We start from the raw sequence: 23,829 nt of genomic DNA on the forward strand, positions 1-23,829 counted from the left end.
AGTAACACCTGTGGGAGGTCCCACCTGTAGAGCTGAGAGGGAGCCGTTTCCAATGCGACATCCCTGCAGGGAGCTCATCTGAAATTAATCAAATCCAACATGAAGGCAGACTCAGTGGACCGAGGTGCTCTACATTTCTGTCACATCTGCCCCTTTTCTCTCTCTGACACTCACTGCAGAGGTCTTGTTTTTTTTTTTTTTTTGCTGAACTCTCCAGAGACAGGACTCATACATATTTGTGGTGTTATCACAGGTGCATCAGTCAGTCACATGTGAGAGAGAGAGAGAGTAACAGAGTGTAACAAAACAATTGGCAGTCATGATTTGAGTTGGAAATACAGAAAAACTTTATTGGTGTTCTGTATGCCTCCTTCCAAAGTGTTCTACAGTAAATGAAGCCATGATGCACACATTTAAATTAGCATGAACACTGTGAATGGTAAAAAGCTGGGATCACACTTTGACACAGGCGCTCATTCACAGGCACTCACATTTATTCCGTCCTTACGAGTGTATGTGAACACATGGAGGGCAGCGGTGGACGCCCAGGTAGAGCAAGACAATCGAACCACCTCTTAAATCTGACATTTAAGCAAGGTGACAGTGCAGATAACTAAATGACCAAGTGCTAAACAAGGACAAACATACAACTGCTCTATTGTTGTCCTAAATTTACTAAATTGAATCCCACAGGGAATTTTAAATATTTCAGAGGTAATGTGTACGACCTGCTTTCCAAACAGGTGTTTCCTTTACCATCTATTCGAACTCCTTTTATAATACAGAATAAGGCCCCTATTCCAAAACAGCACGTTTTCCCTCTTGGAGGCTGGACTGGCCTCACACCTTGTGACTCACCTCTTCCTTTTCCCAGTGTGCTTCTACTAGATTCCTGATGATTTGTATTTTATGTAACCACAGTCGAAGCTGACAGGGCCCTGCAGCTCAGAGCCCATCCACTGTGTTCTCTACTTAAGGTTACATAACTGTTTACTATACTGTAGCATTGACGAAAGCCAAAAACGTCTTTGAGGACAGAGTTCTTGCGAGGCTCCTTATTATACTGTAGTTGCCACTTGATACCAAAAATAAAATAGACTGGCAATAAATAAAGACAAATCCATACATGTCACAGAGAAAAAACTGCTACTATAATGCATGTAGACATTGTTCGAACACCGCTTTAGAAATCATTCTAGCTGACATTCTGTCAAATGGAGAGACGAATAAATAAAATCGATACCGATGCTGCACTTAGCACTGCAAGTTGAACACTACTGTATGTTATGATACAAAGCATGACATAAAGGTACACCTTCAGTATTTGAAGAAGCCAATATGCAAGGCACAACAACTGGCTAAATTCTTAAGGATGAAGCTTTCCAAAAATATTAGTTGTCTTTCATGATTAGAAAAGAGGAAAAAGTGACAAAACCATGCCAGCCAAGCATTACAGCTGAATCCCAGAGTTTGGACTGTGGACTAAAGGCCGAACCCTCACAGATCTCGAGTCTGTCAGTCCCAAAAGCCTCAACAGAGAAAAAGGTTGGACTTTTTAACACTGGTACTTTAAAAACAGCATGAGCTAACTATTCAAGAAAACAATGTTTTAACTCCTGAATTAGTGTCTGAGTCAATGTTTAAGTTTGTAAAATTACAGACATACACGACAATTCCATATTAAGCGCATAGAAACATAGAATATTAATAATGAGGAAGACCAGATAATAGGGATTCAGCTGTAAACCTGTGCCAACACAGTAACAATTAAAGGGCAAGTTTTGAGATTTTAGTTCTCCAGAGTCACTGATCACAGATATATTTTTTTTTTTTAACAGCCAATCATGTGGATTTTGCGATTAACTGACTGTTAGCTTAACATTAAAGGGGCATTCCAGGGGTTCAGCTCAGCACTTGGAGGGACAGACCTAACAAAGAACAGTCTAACTCTGTGTAGCAGAGGCTGAAAAATCCTGATTTGTTTGTAATGTTGGCTTTTTGTCATAGATTTGTGATCTATGAATTCAGATAACTTTGATGACATCACGCGGGTTATTATGTTAGACATCATACAACGTTACAACTGTTTTAACAAGCTGACTGAACTGAGCCTGAAGCGCAAAATCCACAGCGTGCCCCTTTAAATGTTCCTCACAACAAAAACATTTGTCAGTCAGCAGTAATATTTTAGAAACGCAACAAGGTCTTGGTCTCAAATGTGCCCTTTAATAATGTATTGACTTCTGATTCACGAAAGGCCATTGACTGATGCTGGAAGCAGTTAATAAATAATATCTAGTCACACAGTTTTGAGTGTACAAACACAGACTCTGCTGCAGGTCTGTCACTACTCTATCATCATATAACACAGACTTCATCTCCTATTAAAATACCTCGAAGGCAGATTCAGGCACTAGATAATTTGACTGTGGCTGAAGTTAATTTTCAAGGGCTACCTAAGTGCAAATGATTAGCTAGCCTCCTGATACGTACCTCAGTGTTGGGGGTAACGTGTTACAAAGTAACGTGTTAGAGTACTCAGATTACTTTTGTGGTGAATTGCAATTCAAGTAATCAGTTATTAGTTAAGCAGTTACTGTTATATTTTGCCATATTTTGCTGATACTTACTTATGTACTTCAGATGATGCAACTTGTTTCAATGTAGTTGAACAGCAGAGAAAAACATCATGTATGAACTTTTTGATTTTGTGTTTACTTGTAATCGAACATAATCCTGAATAAAGAGCTGCAAAGGGGATATTGCATCTGTCATTCCTGTTACTAGCCTGCAAAGTTACAGACTATGGGCTTGGCTACGCAATGACAGAGTCAATACATTCAAAGATGGATGTGCAGGAGGGCATGCACCCTCTGGACAATATAAGGAATCCTTGGCAATGCAAAAGTACTCTAATGAGTTACTTTCCTCAGGAGGTAATGCTGTGACGTAACAAGTGACTTTTTAATGGCAGTAATCTTGTAATGTAACAAGTTACTTTTCAAGGTAACGTTACCCAACACTGACGTACCTCGACATTTTCATACAAATGTAAACATTCAATGGTATTGCACACAAGCCGCATACTAACATACTGAATAATGTGTCAGTACACATGCTTTTATACTCATAAAGTGCTTGGATGTAAAAATATTTGAGCAGGGAAAATGTTCACCATTCCTACGTCAAATCTGAGATATTTGAAAACTTCCACAGGTTGGACACGCCACAGCAAAATGAAACCATGGTTTTGTGTGTAAGCCATAAACAGGGTGTCTCAAATGAGCTACTTGAAGCAAAATGATGCATCCAAATACAAAGAGGCTCGGCTCTGCGTTTCCGTCATTTGGTTTCAGTATTTACATCCTGAAAATGTCAAACGATCTTCCCGTGCTCTCTTGCCTGAAAAAAAAGACAAAAACACACACAAACACATTAGTTACAACTGATTTCTTTTTCATAATTCACATGGTCAGTTTATGTATCTCTGGGCCACTGCTTCTCTTTTGTTATATCTTATCAAGTTATGTCAGTGGTGGATGAGATGCACCCCAACAGGCCTCAGAGATGGTGAATACACTTAAACCAAAATTGGATAACACACTGCTGCAGCGCAGATATACTGCCTGTCTCCCTCTCTTCATCCATTTAACTCATCATCCATTTGCACTTCCTCCATCAGTCCATTTACACATCTATTGATTCTCCCATCCCTCTTCCTGTCTCTCACACTGACCTTGTCACTGCTGGTGGAGTGTGTTGGGTGTGTTTCTCCTGACTCCAGGCTCAGGACAGACAGACCGGAGTCTATTAGTTCCTCTTTGAAAGAAAACCAACATTAGCTTAGTTATACACTGTGGAGGCCCATTTCTGCCAATGTGATGAAAAAAAAAAAAAAAAGATCTTTTCATAATGAGAGTTGAGTTTCTCATTATTTTGAAATACTTAGTCATCATTATTTTGAGATATAAATCATTAATCTGAGATACTACCTCAATATTTTGCAATACTATGTAATTTTCTTGAGCTTCTAAGTCATTTTTTTGAGATACCACCTCATTATTTTAAGTCTCATGATGACTTACAAGATCTTTTTTCATGACACTGGTGTAAAATGGCCTTCTATGCTATACAATCCTGACGTACTGCCACAGAAAGTCAGGGTCATTGAAGCTATCGCATACCTGTGTTTGTGTTGCTGATGCTGCACTTGGCAAGCTCTACAGGCTGGACAGAGCTCTCCTCTGGAGAGGCACAGGCTTTTTCAGGGGAGGGGGAGCTGGGAGCTGAGGGGAGGTTGCTGTCTTTTCTAGTACATTCAGTTTCAGATGCCTGCTGCTGGGCAACAGGATGTGCAGACGGACCACCTCCCTGATCCTGAGGCCTACCATCATCCTGCGTGGCACTTTCAAGAGGCTGCTGTGGCTCTTGTTTTTTTTTAGGTGAGGAAGCTTTTAAGGAGCTCAGACTTCTCGATTCTGAGCTGCCAGAGTCCTGAGAGCCTGTGGCTTGCCTTGTGTGAGCCCCTTGGACGAGTTCCTCTGAGAAGCGAACTTTCTTCTCTAAACCTCGAGGGGACGAGGCCTCAGATTTACTCAGTGAATCCGGGCTGGGCGACAGCTTGGTTTTTGAGTCTTTCTGATCCTCTACCTCAGGATCTGTGAGGGCGTCAAGTTCCTCCAAGAATTCCTCTAATGTTGTGTCAGACGTCTAGAGGACGAGATGAGAACAAGGTGTTTCTGCTTCTTTAGTACCATTCATCAACCAATTCAGATTTACACTCACACAAGTTTGACGTCTCACCTGTTGGTTCTCCCCTTCTTCATTTGCCTGCCATCTAAAAAATAAAGGGGGGTTTATCAAAGGCTATTCTGTGACAATGCAGAGATAATGGGCTGTATATCTTTCATTCTTTTGTCAACATCACGATATGCAAGAGTAAATTCTACAGTCAGGTTAAAGAAATAGATTGACCAAAGCTAACTGGAGCTAAGCTAATACAAAGGAATAAATTTAATATGTGCGCTTATTCACAAAGCAGAGAAAAAGTTCACTATTTTACATGATATGTCCCATTTGTTAAATGCATACAAAAACAGAGAGGAAAGAAGTCACTGTGCATGGCCATGTGCAAAAGACACCTTTTTGTCATTTTTACACTTCCATAGTGATTAACTAGGTGAGATACGATGTGTTAACTAGTGAGCTTTAGAGGTGCTGGCAGGTGGATTTTGTTACTTCTGAGTTCGCTTTGGTTTCAGCTGCTGTAGTCCTAATTGGCTGCTCCTCACTACTGTCGAGTCTATTGCTGGCTGTGATACCAGCACAGCCTGAAAGCAACGCTCAAACCACACCTTTTTGCACTGTCCCCTGGCCTTCACCTATTTCCATCACTGACACACACACACACACACACAGAGAAGATCATCTGATGCATTACGCTTTCACACTGAAAGGCAACACTGCCTCACTTCCAGTTCTGCGGTCTTGTGGCTTTTTGAGATTATGAGCAACGCTTGTGTAACACAGCCCGAAAGCCTCCACAGCAGCCAGCACAGTAGCTTGTTTCAAAACAGCTGGGGGAGAAAAAAAATGAATGTGGGGAGGCGGGAATGAGGTTTTTTGGGTTATTTAGTCAGCTGCCACAAGTTCTAAATCACCTCCATGATGTCCAAGGGAATTTGTACATTAGGGCACAGTGCAAGAAAACAACATAAATTCTAACTTTCACTTTGTGTATTTCATTCAAAGTATGTTTTCTCACAGCGCTTAATTGAGGCTGTGGTGAGAGACATTCAGATGAATGCTGTGTGCTGTGCGCTAATGTAGATGATGTTTGGCTGTTACTGACCTCCTGGCTCTCCCCGTCAGACGATCTATGCCTTTCGCTTTACTGCTCATCACGAGCACGTTTTTAGCTCCTTTGTCTTTTCCCCGCTTCTCATAACCTAGGACAGAAGAACACTGAAAGTTTAAGTCAGAATTAAAAGAAATATTAGACAAAAAGCAACAAGACAACCAATCGGACACGTGTAATGACTTCCTCCCTACGTGAATTATGTCCCACACAAATCTATCCTGTTTCAACATGAAAAATATCAAATTATAGTGGCAAGATACCCTGAGAGCACTGTTTCACTGAGACTTGAGAGAAAAATCACAAAGGTTTTCTCTGCTTTTCTGATGCCATATGATCATTTTTAGGCAGTAAGCTAATAAATTAATAATATTTAAGTGTGGGATACCTCTTGAATCAGAGCCTGCCCTGGACTGTCCTCTTCTAGCATTTCGTCCACCTGGAAAAAAAAGGATTAAACAATGGAGGAAAAGACAATGATAACACTGAAACACATCACGTTATCATCACATCTTGCTGTGAAAGGTCTTATTCCTCATGTCCTCGGTTTGGACTCTGCGAACGTCTCACCTCGGCCGGAAGGACCCCAGTCTCTGTCGGGGAGGGATTTGTCTGAAAACCTAAAAGCAGAGATTCAGTTTAGACAGAAACACAAACTAATGCAAGTCTTGGTCATGTCTAAAAATAATTTTTTGTTCAGGTGACATAACAGTCCATCTCCACCCCCATCAACAGGCTCTTTTTTTTTCATTTCAGTATCATCACTGTTCATTTATTATGGGCCTAAAATTTTGAGATTTTCACAGAATCAGTGAGGTTTTGCTCCATGAGTCACGCCCTTGCATTTCACATGCAGTGAGGCCATCTAAATTGTTGAATCAGAAACACATTTCCTCTTCTATTCTTACTCGAGGGCCTTGTTTAAGCCTCGCCAAATAAGGCAAGGCATTCCATCCCTTATCCCAAGCTAAAAATAGCCGCTCCTCCCTTGTCTCTTTACATTTTGATGCTCCCTTAAACAGCACATTAATTTACTCTGCAGCGCTCTTTGTACTATGGCGTGGTTTGTTTGAAATCGAGCAAACACTTGAAACAAACGGGGAAGCTGTGATCAAGCTGAGCCTTCAAAATGTGAGAACACACAAAGCTAAAGTAAAATACCACTACATACTGTTTATGCAATGATACAATTCGACTGAAACGTAATTATTTGGTTATGCACTCATTTAGCAACATCCTGTGACTTGATGCTGTTTAGCCTTGTGATGATGTGGTTGGACAAGTAATCCAGATACCTCTGCTAATGGATTCTTCCGCTGTATAATCTAACCAGAAAAAACAGGCTGTTCTTCAAGGTTAGTTTGTCCCTTATCTACAGCTGCACTAAAAATGAATGAAGCTTTTCACTGACAAGTAAAAGAGAAGAAAAGCAGTTAGGATTGTTAACTGTTAGCCAGGCAGGGGATTAGCTAGAGCTATATAGATATAGATCTAATATGAAACTACAGCCAGAGTTTAGCTTAGACTAATGCTCATCATTTAACAGATCTCTGAGTCATTCTGAACCAAAACCAAAAAAACCAAAACCATAAAAAGGACATTTGTAGCTACAAAATGATGGTGGTTCCAGCGTGGCAAATCATCATTTTTACATTGCTGTTTGTGTACAGATTAAGCAAACAAGATAAAACATGGAAATCAGTGGGCTTTAGAAGAGCTTTCAGCAGCTAGCCATGCTAGCCAATCTTTATGCTAAGCTAAGATGGCCAGCTGATTGCATACAAACGGGAGTAGCATCAATATTCTCATTAAATCTCAGCAAGAAAGTGAAAAAGCACACTTCCCAAATGTTGAACTATTAGAAAAAAAAACCTGAGGGGGGATTATTAGCACCATGTCATTATTATTAAAGTGAAAGGAAAATAATGAAGAAGCAGCTGTAAGAAATCTAAGACATCAGCACATGAAGCGTCTGAGTGTTAGAAGTCTTACATGTTCTCAGTTTTGTCCCACGCCCGTCTCCACTGGCCCTTGGCGTTTTTGTGACGTGCCACTCTCTCCCGATCAATCTGCTCGCGCTCTTTCTTCCACCGCAGATACTCCTCCTGCTCCTCTTTCGATGTGGGGATGTTGAGGTCTGTGCTGGCCTGTGGGCCTTCGGGCTCCTTCGCAGACACAAAACAGTTCAGTGTATTTTAGAGCACAAAAAGAAGCTACCGCATGTAGATTTATATCATGGCGCTGTCCACGCATCATTAATGAAACGCGGGCATTGAAACATGACTGAATTAAACAGCGGCACGACTCAGATTATAATACATCTGAAGCGTCACACAATAATCAGAGCAGCGAAGGGAACAAGCTCAACAACAGCCTCACATTAAGCATGGGTGGTCATAAACAAGAGCAGCTTCTCATCTCTAAACAATTATTAAACAGCAACAGGGCGATACACAGATACGTGGAGTTCAAACAAAGAGACAAAGACGGACATGTGTGGCACATTCTATATTACTGTAAATGCCATTTGCTGCCTCACTGTAAATAGTAATGATGGCCTCTGGTTGTTCATTCATTCCAGTCAGCTCCTATTTGATTTCAAAAAGCTTCTGGTTTCTCTGCAGTGACGACTGCATGGCAACACAATAAAGTTCTTTGAGACAATATTCCAGGGAAAGTACAGAATAACAGTAAATGCAATTAGGTCTGCTTCATCCATTCCCCTCTTAACCTCATTATTGATTACTGTGATGACAGCAGGAAGCATTGCTCGCTACTGTAATACTAAACTGAGATCTGATGCAAGCTCTTTAACACATCAAAGGGGACAGAGACTGTGTGCTCTTGTTACAAAGTGCTGGAGCGAACAAGGACTACAAACGCTGCTGTGCTCCAGGGGAAATCACGTAACAGACAATCTCGGAGAGAAAGTGCTCATCTGTGTTTGGTTTTTTATGCAGCAGGAGGGAGATGGTGTCGCTGTCTTGAGAAAAATAAAAACTGTGTGATCTCTGAGTAAAAGGGAAACAAATGTACATGCTGCTCTGCACATTATGTCAGACAGAGGCAAAAACAGCCGGTAAGAAACCATGAAGGGCGATGTTTTCCCCGCAGGTGTGGACCAATCACAGCCAAGTAAACATGTTGCCTTCCTGTGTGCAGTTACCGGAGACCATGGCATCTGTGCTCATCCCTCTGTTTTCCATCTCCTCTCACTCCCTCTCTGGTCCCCTGGAGGACACCGGGGCCACAAGGGAGGGCGCTTCTTGCATGTTCCAGCAGGCCATGTTCTGCTGTCACTCTAGCCGCCCCACTAATTAGCACTTTTCAATTTCTCACCTCCATGAGGCCTCGCAGGGTGGTTGTCAGGAGCCAAGGTAGATGGGGTGGATGTGTCTAGCCAATGCTGAGAGAGAGCAGGACTACAGAGTGGCATGAACAGCATCACTTGTCATGTGGCGTATTCAGCGGGCCTTTGAAGCCTGTCCTCCAAGCCTCCCCAGTTAGCCTGTTTATCGCACGCCTGATCTGCGAGACAGCTCTGAGCTACTCCAGCAACGTTAACACGTGAGCCAGCGGGAGGCAGATGGGGACAAGTGCTTGAAAAGGGGGTAGGGGGTGTGCGTGGCAACGTGTTGTGCCTGTCTGCATGTGAATGCTTGTGATGACGGTTTAGGGCACATTTGCATTTCTCTGTATCTCTTGTGTGCTCATGTAGTGGCGCCGTCATACGGAAACCTTGTTCGTCACAGTTATTGTCATTCCAGTGAATCGTGGATCATTGTGAGTCTGAGATAAAACCCTTCAGCTTACGAGTTTTCTCAGATCCCAAGAAGGGCACGTGTTAGAGATCACAATGCCATTATGTGTGTTGATGCGTTATGTGTGTTTATGTAGGTGCGTGGATGTGGTACCTGGCATTGCTCTGAAAGCCTGTGATGCTCCTCAGTGCGCTTTTGCCCTTGTTTAACCTCCTGTCAGAGAGGAGAGACAAGAAATAAAGGGAAGATGAGCATAACAACAATAAGGATGACACAGCAACTTGTTGCCAGCCAATTAAACATGGTTGTAAAGAGTCACATTGCCGCTGCCGTTGACAGTAAAAGCAAATCAAGCGAGGGCCCAGACATTAAGATTAAGAGGCCTGCACTGCCCCCAAGTGGATTTACGGTGCCACAGAGCAAACTGGCACCTGGGGCTCGGTTTTAAACATGTGCTCTGCGATGAGGTCATCAGAGCAGAGTGCAGTCTGCAGGTGGTTGAACTTCAGTGGTTTGGAAAATGACAGTCATCTTGCGGCAGGTAGAGAATTGTGTGAATTTTGGCTCTCGTGTATTTCTGACAGCAAAGATGTGCTCTGGCGAACACAGTGAATGAGTCATGTTGCCATTAAAAGCAACACTTGCACGAACAGCTGAGGGGGGAATAGACAATGAAAGCTGGACAGAGTGGTCTAGTGCACCGACAGACAATGACACCCACATACACACTCGTGCGCACTCCTCTCCTACCCAGTCTGGCTTATACACAAACACAAAAGATGCCTGACTACCTAGTTCCTTTACTTCTTTCTTCTCTCACTCCTTCTTCCTCTCCCTCTCTGACCCTTTGCCGGCACCTCGCCAGGCCCGTCTCTTTGGCAGCATAATGAGCCTTTTCAGCGTGAGAAGGCAGTCGAATGTTAATTAGATCAAATCGGCCCTTTCAGGGTGGTGGGAATGGAGAAACAATCGTGCCAGAGGAGAGCAGACCACTTAAGATTGCAGAGAGCAGAAATGGAGGCCGGAAACAGATGGTGGGCTCCAAGGAGTATCTCCCCTTCTATCTGTTTTTTCCCCCTCACTCTACATTTCCTTTCTCCTGTCTACCTCTCTCTCATGAGTGTGAACTGACAGCCTAGTCATGGAACAGTTCCAGGCATTACAATCTGCCGAAGACGCTGCCAAATAACCACACCCCTCTCAGAGAGTCATTATTTATTTCCAGGGTTTCCAACACACACTCACAAGAAAAATATTTCAAAGGCAGGGCAAAAGCATAGCAATGCACACGTTACTGTGGCTCATTTCAGCACAAATATTTTCCTAACACTTGCCAAATAGATCCATGACATTTTCTGCACCCATCAACACCTTTTTGCAGTGTTTTCCCCGTCGCGCTCATAAACCACGTTAAATGATACTGGTTATGTAAACATCGACCACATGGAAACCAGGTCTCCGGGATTCACAGATGACTGGTGCACTGGAGCGCTGGCTACTGTTCAAGTGCTGATTCAGTCAACATGATAAATAAAGGGGGACTGACCAAGCGGGCCAGAAATAAAGGCAAGAGGACAACGTGTTCAGCCCGTAGATTTAGTGCACATTAACTCAGACGGGCCAGTGAGCAGCCCTCCGCCTTTGAGCCAATCAGAGGCAGATATATGTACAAATATAAGGAAAGAGGTTCTGCTGGCTTTGTGTCCAGAGACCACTCCAACAAACAGTGTCTGTGTTTACACTGGTGAGGATCAGCTGTCTGTGCAGTGCATCAAATTATTGATTGAGCAGCTTGTGTGCGTGTGTGTGGATATATGTGTGTGTATGTGTTTCAGGCTTCAGACTGAGGCAGAGCAGCTGTTTCAGAGTTTCTGCATACCCGGGGGGCCTAAGGTCAGTGACAGTGTGGCATTTCACAGCCCAGCCGGGGGTACTGCATGTGCACATGTGCCTTCGCCTATCTGCGTTCGGCATGGGATCTGAGACCTGCAGTGTCGTAGAGCCACTGATGTTAAACAGTATCTCCGATCTCATACTATTGATAACAAGGTCTTTTGTTGGGATCACCAACTATCTTTCATGGGCAGAGAGGGATTTCTCTTTGCCTAAATGCTCCTCAGAGGGAGAAGATAAAATAAGTACCCATGAGGTCCAAGTCAAAAAAAAAAAAAAAAAAAGAAACAGCCATCCAGGCCTTTTGAATATTCTCCATTTGTTAAGATTTGGTACCGCGATGCTCCTACTCCACCACCAGCTCTATTAGCGGCTCCCCTCCGTTAATCCCACACCAGTCAGTCCACCTCCTCTCCACGAACCATTGTGCTCTATCCATTGTGGATGGGTGTGTCCAGCCGACATGTCTGACATCTATGTAAAACACGTCAGTGCCGCATGAGAGAATGAACAAAGGGGGGTGTGAGAGTGGAAGCAGACTTGAGGGTGAATGCTGAAGCGTATGATCACTGGAGTGTTCAGAGTGTCTGATTCAGACCTGTGCTGCTGCGTCTCTCTTCGTCATGTGAGGTGGCTGCTTCCCCCTCCCCGCTGACTCCAAGCGCTTCGCCTGACCGTCATCTGTAGGGCTCTTGATGTCAGCAGGGCCCGGCCTCTTCTCTGGCCTCTCACTCACCACCCTCTTACCCTGAAGAGACAGTTACTCAAATTAGAGTATCATAACCGTGACAATGTGCAATGTCATATAAGAGTGCCAGTCCTTATCGTGTCCAAGTCATACACAGGAATAATGAACTACTACAAAATACTTTGTACTACAAAATCTTAACAGTAATTCATGTGCACACATCAAAAGATTTACCCTGGACCCCAGCTGGCCTCTATACAGTCCTTTCATGGACTTTGACAATACAAATCTAAGCTTTTATCCTGCAGCTTTGCGACTGAACAAGACTACATATGGTGCCTCACACAGCTGCACATTTTTAGCCATGCCAGCAGCACGTCTCTTTGGACAGTTACGTCAGTCGGCCCACTTCAGTCCACCAGAATCAAATGTCTCAACAACTTTTGGATGCACTGCCATGAAATGTGATACAGATATCAATGGTGGCCAGAAAATGTATCCTTGATGACTTTGGTGATCCTCAGACTTCTCTTCTAGTGCCACCAGCAAGTTGATATTCCAAAATTTCAATTAGTCCAATACCAAATACCTGCTGACATTCCCATCTGCCTCAGCGGTACTTCAAGATGTCGAACATGGTAAACGTTACTTGCTGAACAGCCCTATTTCAGCATTGCTACTGTGAGCGTGTTAGCATGCTAATGTTAGCATTTCACTCAAAGTACTGCAGTGGTTCTCAGAGCTGCTAATGTGGCAGTATACTCTCTTGGTGATGACTCTCACAGCTTGGTTTAGCATGTTTAACGACCATATTTAGCCTATTAACTACACCACAAATATACAGATTCATCAGGAAGTTGTAGTACCAAGTAACAGTAAGCAGGCTTTGAAACACTGAAGAGTCACTAAATTAAAAACTATAAACCTAAAATAATGAAATAATTGAAATAAAGTAAACTTCCTGGAAATAAAGCACATGCTGAGCAGTAGATATATATATACATACATACAGCAATCTCAGCAGTAAACGCTCTGACTAGTTCATATTATATAATGCTCAAAATACTTTCAATTCAGTCTCCTCAAATGTTGTCTGACACAACTGAGCTGTGCAGTGATTGACTGCGTTCGACTCTTAAGGAGGAATTCTTTTGGGTATGCATCAGTCTAAGCTGCATATCCATCAGTCTTAAGTGCTCCTGCTTTCTTTATCAAGTCGTGATACTTCAGCTGACTGCTTATTACATTGCTTTCAGCTCGGGGCACTTACTGATTTGAAAGAGGAATTGCTTTTGTGTTACCGTTTCATTTATTACAGTTAAACTACAGGGGCTCTGAGGTCTCCTATAGTGGAAACTGGCGCTGCAGTGTATTTACCTTTTTGCCAGCCATAGTGACCATTAGCTGCTTCCTGTGACCTCGGCCAGCACCCTGCGGTGGGCCTTCTTCCCCCCAGTCGGGCCCAGCATCAGGCTGACCTTTTCCAGCTGGTGAACCACTGCTAAAAGGCTTCGTCACCACCACACGATTATCCTGCTCACCAAAGACAAGAACATCTCATAAATATTCAGAGTTTAATTTGGAGCATCTTATCCTCAGAAACAAATTGGGACTATGTGCTGTCAGTAACAATAGCAGTGCTGTGAGGCATTAGTATTATTACAGTCCTTAATCCATCGCCTCATGCTGAAAACTCACGCTGGTGGACTTGCTGATTGTGATGGTAAGATCATCAGCTTTGCCTTTGCGGCTCTGCAGCGCCATTCCTTCCTCTTCTGCCCGTTTCCTGTCCTCCTCCACCTCCTAAATGCAACTCAACGAAGACAACAAACTAATCAGGAAGCCTGAAAGCACTGCAGGCTTTCACAGAAAAGAAACATGGCCCAGACTTGCATTTCTACACCTGATGATGACCACTGAAAGTTTGGACTTCTCTGCCTGTGAGCACTTGTCCTTACCTTGTACCTCTTCATGAGCACTTCATTCTTCCTGCGGAGAGCCTCGATCTTCTTGTCCAGCTCCACGTCTCTCTCATGATCCCTCTTGGGCATCATGTCACTGGAGGTCTGGAAAGAGACACATCAGATCATTGATACAGTAAAAAGTACACTCTCATTCCAAAATTACTGCATGTGCTGCAATAGCACACAACACTAACACGCCCTCACACCTGCCACAGATGGAGCATTCATTACGAAGCTCAGTTACACAGGGAGAATGCATATGCAGAGCATCTGAAACATCCCAGTGTGGTCAGCATGCCTCCTCACACTACGAGAGGCACCAAAAACTAAGTGCGTGTTAACGATTCCGTTCAAGAGAATCTCTCCTTAACCTGCCGTACCCTCTGCAAACATGTGCAAGAGAGCTGCTGGGTTGGAAGGAATGTGCACAAATATTCAAAAAAAGCAATGAGGTATAATAATGATGAGGTATCAACCATGTCCAACACAGAGATCTCATTTCCTTTAGCCTGCAGTAACTTAATGTTCCCTCTCCAGTCTGGTCTGTGTAGCGGTGGGATATGTGAGTGGAGAGAGCGTGGTTCCTTTACCTGGCTGTAGTGCAAGTTAAAGGAAATATGTCTCAGAAGACTGGTGAATGATCAAGTCCTCTCTGTAGCATGAGGTTTAAGAGAGAGGATGCCAACTCCCATAAAGAGCAAGATCACGTCATACATGTCATGAGGACATGCCACAGATGCCAAGAAAGAAGAAGCTGCAATACAAGCATTATGCTGTTTTAAGGAATAGTGAGACATTTGGACAGTACAATTACTCACCGTCATGGTGAGAGTTAGATGAGAAGATTGATGTAAATCTCATGTCAGTAGGTAGAAATGAAGCAGCAGCTAGCAGCCAGTTAGCTTAGAGTAGCATGCAGGCATAACTTCCTGTCTTGTCATCACTGTGAAGTCTCCAGGCAGCAGAAACATTACCACATGTAGAAAACATAACTTACTATTACAATAGATAATTGTGATATTAAAATGTGTGGATGGATTTTGTGACCTTTGCACAGGGCGAGGCTATCTGTTTCCTGTTTCCAGTTTTTGTGCTAAGCTAAGCTAACCAGTTGCTGTGAGAGTGGTCACGACCTGATCATCTAACTAATATCTGTGTTTCCCAAAATATTGAACTACTCCTTCAAACTGCTGACATGAGGTGGCAGCATGAGGACTGGTCACAAGGCAGCTCCTGCCACACGTAAAACATAACACACTGTTTCAAAGACATGCCCTCGGTAACAAGACCAAAGAGGAAAAAACAGTTCTACTTTCAAGTGAACTGTTCACTTGAGCTCCACTTTTAGTTTATGCTTGAAGTTTTAATATAAATAAATCTGTGGGATGTAAACAGAATGCGATGTGACAGACAAACAAAAGTCTGAAACTTTCATCCCTGTGTCTGCAGTTTGCCCATTGCCAGCCAGCACCTGGGAGATGTTCTTCTCTTCTCTCCACATCATCACAAATACTGCATTCAGCACAAAAACAACAAAACTCAATGAACAAGAATCATTGTCGAATATGGAGCTGTCAGCTCAATCGGCTGAAGTGTTTCCCACTTTGAATCAATGCTGGCTTCATCTCTTGTTGTTAACAGCCGAGGAGAGTTGACAACAACGCCGTTAAATAGAGAAGTCGCCACTGCTGCTTGCTGAAAGTGTGAAAAAACATAATTCATTTTGAAGTCCACCGTTCTCCACACTCTGTGTAAATTATTCGGACGGGTCAAACCTTCTTGACAGAGACAGGAAGTAGACGTGCCAAAGTGAGTCAGTCATCCTCCACTGCCCCAGTGACAACAAGAGAGTCAAGGCTGCTTATATGTGATATTGCAAGCACAGAATGATGACTCATGGCTAGCAAGCGCACAAAGACCATCACATAGGGGCTGCAAGAAATTCTTTGGTGCTTTTTCCATCGGCGCCACTGTTAAGCCTGCAAAGACTAGTCGCCGCTGAGATGTTGTTGAACAGTGTGAGTTCGACAACCACATTCAAATGTTATCGTCAGAGACATTGGGCCATATTTAAATGTAAGGTGTCAGCACAGACTTTTATTAAAATAACACAATCTTCTCATCCTGAGGGCAACTGTGCGGAACCTGCGAAAACACAGTGAGCATGAGAAAAGTTGTAACTCACTCAGAGAGGCAGCAGGCTGGAAAGTGGCTACCTCACAGCTTCTAGTTGTCAGGGTATCCAAACACAACAGACCGTGAGGACATACCACCAAGAATAGGCGCAATGAAGAGACACGCTGCCGATTCCGAATCACAGCAAGGCCAATGGCGGAGATTGAAGTGAACGCTGGCCTCCACAAACCAAACTGGGGGGGATAGTACCCCTCTGGGCTCGTCCTGGCCAGTTCTGTGATTGTGTAGCGGCAAGGCTAATGTGCTCACATGCACACACAACCACAAAACACACAGAGACGTTGTGGGTCTGCCAGCGGACGGCACCCATGCCCGGACAGCCAGGCAGAGGGGAGGAGGGGGCCCTGCAGAGAGAGAGCTGCCAAGGCTTCCTCCCTACCCAGCGTTCCTGCCACCTACAGGAGCCACAACAGCCAGAGACACAACTGAAACGCTGCATGCAGCCACAGCTAAATCTGCGACAGAGCAGCAGAGGAAGGGGGGAACCTGATAGCACAGAGCGAGAGAGAGAGACGGAGAGTGTGGGATGAGAAGAGAGCGGGGAAGGAGAGAGAAGGCACTCACGGGTCTTTCCATGTCAGCGGTGAGAGCTGGGCTGGGTCCAGGCGCGAGGCAGCCGAGGCGGCGGAGAAGGCTGCTTGGAGTCGACGATCATGCCTCGATTACAATGAGCTAAGTTGGGCAAGCAGCCAAGACGTCTAACAAACGCACAGAGCTCCCCTGTTAACGGATTTCACAGCACCCATCCGCTTGTCCTCTCCCTCTCTCCCTCTCTCTCTCTCCAACCCTCCCACCCTCCTGCACATATGCTCTCTCGCTCACTCTCGCCCTCTCTAAAGCACTTGCTCTTTCCCCTCCTCACTTATCCTCTGCTCAAAGCATGCTAGTTAAATCCTGTCACCCTCCCCACATACGCACACTCTGAAATTGAAAGTAAATCAGCGCTATTGCTTAATTGATGCTATGTTGTTTTTTCTGTGTATGTGTGTCATCATATGCTCGGCAGCCAAAGCAAATCTACACTATTATGCTTTTTTTCCTTTTTCATATACAATGCTGGATTGGTAATATGATAATAGTTTCATAACATCCTCATAGGTATATAAGGCAAATGGGTCTTTCTTTGTGCTGGTAATTTGTGCTAAATGATGGTTTTTTTTAACTAAAAATGTGTTGAAAAGAGATGCACGTCTCTGTTTTTGATGAGAATGTTTGTAGGAATTTAATTATGTAGAAGATGTTTTCTGCGTGGCTGCTTTCAGATTTCTTGTATGTTACATCCTTGTGTCCCAACCTATTGAGATGGGAGAAAAGGAAGAAGGAAAATCGTACATTTTTGCTTCTTGAATCACTCCTATACTGAGCGGAGCTCCTCCTTCACATCTAAACGTAGCACTATATAAATCCAGACATCATAAATGACATGCGTGTGTGTTTGCTCCCACTTTGGCTTCAACAGCTGCGTCTCCTACGAGTTCCAGACTACATGTTCAAACTACTAAAGAAGCTTCCTAAAGACTGAAGGGTTGGGGGGTTGGGGGGTTGGGGGGGTTGCCTGCAGAATTTCCCACAATTCTTCATGCACGGCATGCTGCCTTTGCCAAAGCCAAGTCTGAGAGCTAATGACATGCAGCATGCAGGCAGCCTGGCAGACAAATGCTACAGGCATCTCAAGGAGAGCAGCAGAGGTGAAAGCAGTCACTTGAGAGTCACAGCTCTGCAATTTATAGAGCGTTATGGAAACAAACACATCTTTGAAAGTTACCACTTTCTTAGCTATATTTTTTAGCCACACAAGCCCGCATAGCGTACATTCTACATGAGTCAATCCTGCTAATGAGCAAAAGCTCTTTACAACACATTTTAGCCTACAAGTATTTGAGTAATTTTAGAATTAATGTAAGAAATGTACTGAGAAAATGTTTGTGTTTCATGCTGAGTGCCCCCCCTAAAAAGTTAATACCTGGGAACTGATGGTGACCTAAGTAGTTGAGTGTCCAACTCCTGGTTTAACCTGAGCTACAAATGCAGTTGAAGGCATCTATTGAGTAGTAATTACATTTTAATTATTCTAATTTAATTACAATTAACCTATCAAGCAATTACGTACTGCTTCGAGCTAAATGCTCAAAGTGAAGATGCTAACATGGGGATATTTACCAGATATAATGTTCATCATGTTCTCCATCTTAGTTTAGCCTGTTAGCATGCTATTGCTAATTACTGCTAGCTATATACAAAGAAGAGCCGAGGCTAATGTGTTATATGTTTAGTCTTTTTGGTGAACATCATAGCGCTAACGGTCATAGCTAACGTTAGCATGCTAAAAGTTATTTTATTTTATTATTTTATACTTTTCGCAAAGGCAGTTGACACTTCTATTATTATTATTATTATTATTATTATTATTATTACACAGTTGATTCCACTGCTTTATATTTACAATAATACCGGTTTCATTGTCTCATTGTCTCTCAAATATTTCCACAAACTGTGTTGTACTCTTATATTTCCTCAATATTTTTTATTTAAAAATCTGAATTTTAAGTTATTAAATGAAAATGTTATAGATAGATAGATGGATAGATAGATAGATAGATAGATAGATACTAACCTCCACATTAGCTGGACTCCCCGTCATCAAGCTAACAGCAGAAGCAGCAGTCGAAGCAAACTGAGATCACCCACTATGTCCACAGGGTGGCGCCAAAACCCCGCCACAATTCGAGTCTATAATCCTGGGGCGCAGGACTCTATAAATACAGATAGCTACAAATTGAGAAAAGAAGAGACAGGGACCTCTTATACAAGATCCCACAGGATCCATTATATATACACACACACACACACACACACACACACATACATATACGTATTAGATATAATCTAATATATATTAGATTATATCTAATATGTATATATTAAATTAAATATATATAAAATAACTTGTGTAAAATATAAATAAACAGCATTTGCATTGTAGCATCACTGTTTAAGCAGAAAATCATTTGCAGCTGTGTTTTTTCTTCCCCTTTCAGTCATCTCACTTGGTAGTGAGCAGTCCTCACCACCAGGGGTCCCTGTTCACCATAAACTGTGAAACACCATTTCCGCTTGTAGCATGAAGCACACGTTTTGATGGTAACATTAAAATCTGGATCAGTGAAACTGATTGATCATGATTTAAATACGTCTGAGTATTTCTCAGTGAACAATCAGTTAATGATTAGAAAGGATTTCTCGTTTTCCTGGCAGTGGAGTGAAAAGCTCTGATCAGCAGACTTATTCAGGCTTCATTTACTCATGTCTGGTTCATAATCTGACTTACTGACAAGTGATTATCCAAAGTCACGAAGGCTGCATTAGTCTACATAATGAGAAATGCTGCAGCTTTAGAACAAATGTTGTTTCAGCTTCCTGCACAGAGCAGAGCAGTTCAGTGTTTATCACCCAAATTGATATAATTTGACAGTGCTTTCATAGATGAGGTTATTTGCTTGTGAGTAAGCTATATGCTACAAACATTCAAGTCTGTGCATGCTCAGATGAAAAGGACATCCTCTCTGCAACTACACTTAAGGGCCTATTTATGCAAGGCGTCAACCAGTTGGTGCACAAATCCAAAATGCCTTCGTGATCATCAGGTTTGACATGAGAAGGAGTTAGATCAACTGCTCTTCAGAAAAAGAGGACAGATGAGGTTGCAGTGATATGGGCGTCTGCTGCAAAACATCTGCTCACTCATAACCTGACACCTGTTTCGTAGGGCACCGCCTCATCGCCTGATGTTTTATGTGAAGTTTTGTATGAATTCCTGAAAACAATGAAAGGTGTGTCCTAGAATTAATTTGTATAATTAGTGTAAATAGCAGGAGGTGGAAATGCTGAAGCAGTTTGAACTGTTGGTTACAGACAAAACATGTTTACAGCAGTAACAATATTAGCTTATTCACAGGTGGTGCTACTGGTATTTTTTTTTTCTTTCAGATCCATCACACAATCTGGACACAAGAACAGTGTCTTCACATTATATAGTTACACAATCACGTGTTCACAAAGTGGTGAACCTCGCTCCATTCTTGCTTGTGACTGACTGAGCCTTTCCAGGATGCCCCTTTCATACCCAGTCATGATACTATCACCTGTTACCAATGAACCTGATTACCTGTGGAATGTTCCAAACAGGTGTTTTTGGAGCATTCCACATCTTTCCTAGTCTTTAGTTGCTCCTGTCCCAACTTGTTTGAAATGTTTTGCTGCATCAAATTCAGAATTAGATACAATTAGAACTTTTACTGTTGATTCTTTATGGACATTTTGCTGCCGATACCTTTGAGACCCTAAAATTACAAATACAGAAGTTGTACTTGTAGTGGAGTATTTTCATGGTGTGGTATTGCTTATGTTTCTGAAGCAAACAATCTCAATATTCATACATCTTAGTCACAATTATGCAGCCACTGTATATCCTGCAAGAGAAGCCCTGTACTGTGCCCCTCTAAGCTTCCTGCAAAAAAAAAAAAAAATGCAAGAAAACTTGAACCTGCTCCTGAGGAATCAAAGCACATGCACACCTGCAGTAATTGGCAGTAGCAGTTTAAGTGCCCTGGGAAACCTCAGTGCCAGCGCAGGCAGCAGCATGACGTTAAAAGTGAAGGCAAAAGAAGGCAAAACCTTGATCTGCCTCTTGTCTCATGCAAGGAATCAGTTCCAGGATGAGACTTTTGTTTGAAAAATGAACTTTTGTAAAAATTAATTGTTATGTAGAAAAACATTACGTTTCCCCTACAACACACACCATTGGGCATTACAGAAGATGCATGGAGGTGATTTTTCTGGGAGCAGGTTCGGTGATTCAGAGTAGAAGAAAAGCTGGCCTAGCTTCACCCCAGATGCCTCTCTGGTTACAGCCCTGCTCTCCAATGGCTGTGAAGGTCCTTAATTTAAAGTTTGGAGGTGGAACTGTCAATCACTCTCAGAGAGAAAAACACTGTCAGTTGTTTTCCTGTCCACACCCAAATCTCACCTGCAACTAACCCACTTTGTGAGGCTAACACACCCACATTCTTCACCGCATATGGCACCTTACAAATACAGACCGAACACCCTCATTTGACACGAGTCGCTTCGATTTCTGCACCAGGTCTGTCGTGTGTGTTGTTGATTATTTGTAATGACCGATAGAAATGTAATGATTCCAATTTTAAGATCCTTCCTTTCCTTTTGTTCCCACAGGAAAATACTTTTGACTGCACTTGTCAACAAGACAAAATGAGTGAAAGTAAGTCTCTTTGATTTGTTGCTTTATTTCTAAAGAATGCTTTGGATTAGTTTTCTGTGCTGATCATTCAAAAGGAATCACCTGTTATATTGATGTTTTTCTTCTGTCCTTCAGCGATGATATTTTAACTTAGATAAAAGCATTAGAGCTCAGCAAACGACTGACTGAACCGAATCACGCAGTGTATATAATTATTACCTTAGGCTCAGCGTACTGTGCTGTAGTGCAGTGGTGATGTATATTTAAAACCAGATTTGTTAACCAGCAGGAGCAGTGTCACACTGATTTACATTCAGCATGTGCATTTTACAGCGGTTGTGTTCACTGATGCTGGTTGACATGAACACAGTCGGGTTAACACTGAGTATTTAGGGGAGAAAATTAGCTGTCATTTAGCTTTGGGAGGCATTTGATCAATGTTAATTTGCACATTTTTGACTTTTTTTTTTTTTGTCCTTTCCATCACAGCTGGTGTAGAGGTGAGTTGTTTTGTGTTCTTACAGTGCTTTAGGCCTGTGACTGACAGCATGAAAGCATGTGTACTTACGAGGCTGTTTCTTAGGAGCAGGTAGAAAACTTGCCAGAGGGGGAAGAGGAGGACGAAGAGGAAGAGGAAGAAGAGGGCTCAGGGTCAGGATCTGAGTCAGATGGAGTAAGACATATTTCAGCTTCCTAAAGTGTGCTTCATACTGTTTTGCCTCGCCAGCTGATTCAGTGACTTTGTGGTACTTGTGTGTTAATTTCCTATTTTCTTTTACAGGAAGGAAAGAAAAAGGTAGGAGTTTGCAACCTTTTTGAATCCAAGCTATGCAGCCATTAATCTCTGTGTTCGAAGAAAATGCGCCAACCATTGCTCTTATGGCTGCTTGCAGGGCAAAGGACGCAGGAAACGAGGAAAGAGACAAAATCAAATGGGTGGAAATGGTGATGATCGTGGAGGTCGCGGAAGCCGTGGTGGAGGTCAAGGAGGCCGTGGAGGCCATGGCGGAGGCCGTGGCGGTAAATAAATGATGAAGAAATCCTTGACTCATCCTTCTGTGATAATGACTGTAAAGAATTAAATACATCTGTAATAAACTGATCCAGTAAAAGACGAGACTGGCTTCTTGTTTATTCACGTAAATGTAGCTATAATAAGTGTAAAGCCTCTATAATTTGAAGGTGGTAAACATGCACAGTTTATAATTTGAAGGTGGTAAACATGCACAGTTAGCTGAGAGCCGAGGGCGGTGTTTCATACAAGAACACGATGATGTCGGTTTGTTGTGAATATTTAAGCCATGGCGGCAACATTGTGTAGCAATGTGCCCTCATCACAAACTACCTGATACATCCTAAGCAGTTCTAATACTGGTTTGATAGCGGCCGACAGGTTTTATAATACCTTTCAGGGGGAGTGTGCTCAGGAAGTGTTGTGACAATATGCTCATTTAGGAGGGGATCCAGAGCAGAACAGGTCCAAGTCCTGATCATAAACCACAGGCCCTGAAGGTCTGGGCCCCTGGCTTAATGTGTGCCAACTGGTTTGTCCAGATGTAATTGAACATTTGTTTTGGACTCTGCCCCACTAAAGCACAATATCATTTCACATAATAAGGTTGCTTTCTGCTTTATTTTTGCTGATGAACTAATGACCTTTGAACTTTCTTGTAGCAGCAACAAGACTGTGCGCAAACATTTGGTGATATGCATTTTACTGAGAAATGTCCTAAACACTAACATTTAGTTTTATCCAGGCCTCTCCTCTCCTCTCAAGATAAACAAGTCAAACCACAAACACAATAACTTGTTTGACAGCTCGGTGTCAGTCATTGTGATCCAGATGAGCAGGACAACAATAGGCTGATTGAGGAGTTCAAGTGTTTTCACTTCCATCTTCTGCATGCTGATTTTAATGCGTTTGTGTGGCTACAAACAGTGGTGTGTCTATCGAAGGCTGTATCATCGTGATATCCACCTTAATTCAACCTCTCACCAGGTTTCAGGGTGCATGTGAAGCAGCTGGCCGTAGGATCTGTAGGATATGTTAACTTCAAAGCTCCTGTTTCCAGTTTTCATCCTTGATTTTCCAAATAAAACACATTTAAAACAAGTCAGCTTAGCATTTTCTTACCTGAGATACACCCACTTTGAGCTGCCATCACTGACATACTGTAGTTCATTTAAGATCATAAATGGTCCTCAACTGT

At 42.8% G+C, this 23,829-nt stretch overlaps 1 protein-coding gene across 4 annotated transcripts; it reads right to left on the reverse strand.

Moving 5' to 3' along the window:
- Positions 1 to 325: 325 nt before the first annotated feature.
- On the reverse strand, positions 326 to 17,230 carry ccdc9b (coiled-coil domain containing 9B). 4 transcript variants are annotated; one of them, XM_076748721.1, is made up of 14 exons: positions 16,924 to 17,230; positions 14,158 to 14,265; positions 13,898 to 14,002; positions 13,577 to 13,732; positions 12,110 to 12,259; positions 9,772 to 9,831; positions 7,850 to 8,022; positions 6,428 to 6,477; positions 6,246 to 6,296; positions 5,852 to 5,948; positions 4,804 to 4,837; positions 4,185 to 4,710; positions 3,737 to 3,819; positions 326 to 3,402 (listed from the first exon to the last, which is right to left on the reverse strand). In XM_076748721.1, exons 1-14 carry the CDS (start codon positions 16,933 to 16,935, stop codon positions 3,376 to 3,378), a joined length of 1,632 nt encoding a protein of 543 aa, XP_076604836.1. In that variant the 5' UTR covers positions 16,936 to 17,230; the 3' UTR covers positions 326 to 3,375. The 4 variants fall into 4 exon arrangements, with proteins under 4 accessions (XP_076604836.1, XP_076604834.1, XP_076604835.1 ...); XM_076748719.1 differs by lacking the exon at positions 326 to 3,402 and having other exon boundaries at positions 3,535 to 3,819; positions 16,924 to 17,117; XM_076748720.1 differs by lacking the exons at positions 326 to 3,402; positions 16,924 to 17,230 and adding an exon at positions 16,349 to 16,468 and having other exon boundaries at positions 3,535 to 3,819.
- Between the last annotated feature and the right edge of the window lie 6,599 nt (positions 17,231 to 23,829).

This window comes from Chaetodon auriga, chromosome 14, assembly GCF_051107435.1.
Source record: "Chaetodon auriga isolate fChaAug3 chromosome 14, fChaAug3.hap1, whole genome shotgun sequence".
Taxonomy (NCBI): Eukaryota; Metazoa; Chordata; class Actinopteri; order Chaetodontiformes; family Chaetodontidae; genus Chaetodon; species Chaetodon auriga.

Coding starts and splice junctions, on each gene's coding strand:
- ccdc9b (XM_076748719.1), bottom strand. Junction 5,949..6,245: donor GGCAGGCTCTGATTCAAGAG/GTATCCCACACT, acceptor CTTCTGTCCTAG/GTTATGAGAAGCGGGGAAAA. Junction 4,711..4,803: donor AAGAAGGGGAGAACCAACAG/GTGAGACGTCAA, acceptor CTCGTCCTCTAG/ACGTCTGACACAACATTAGA.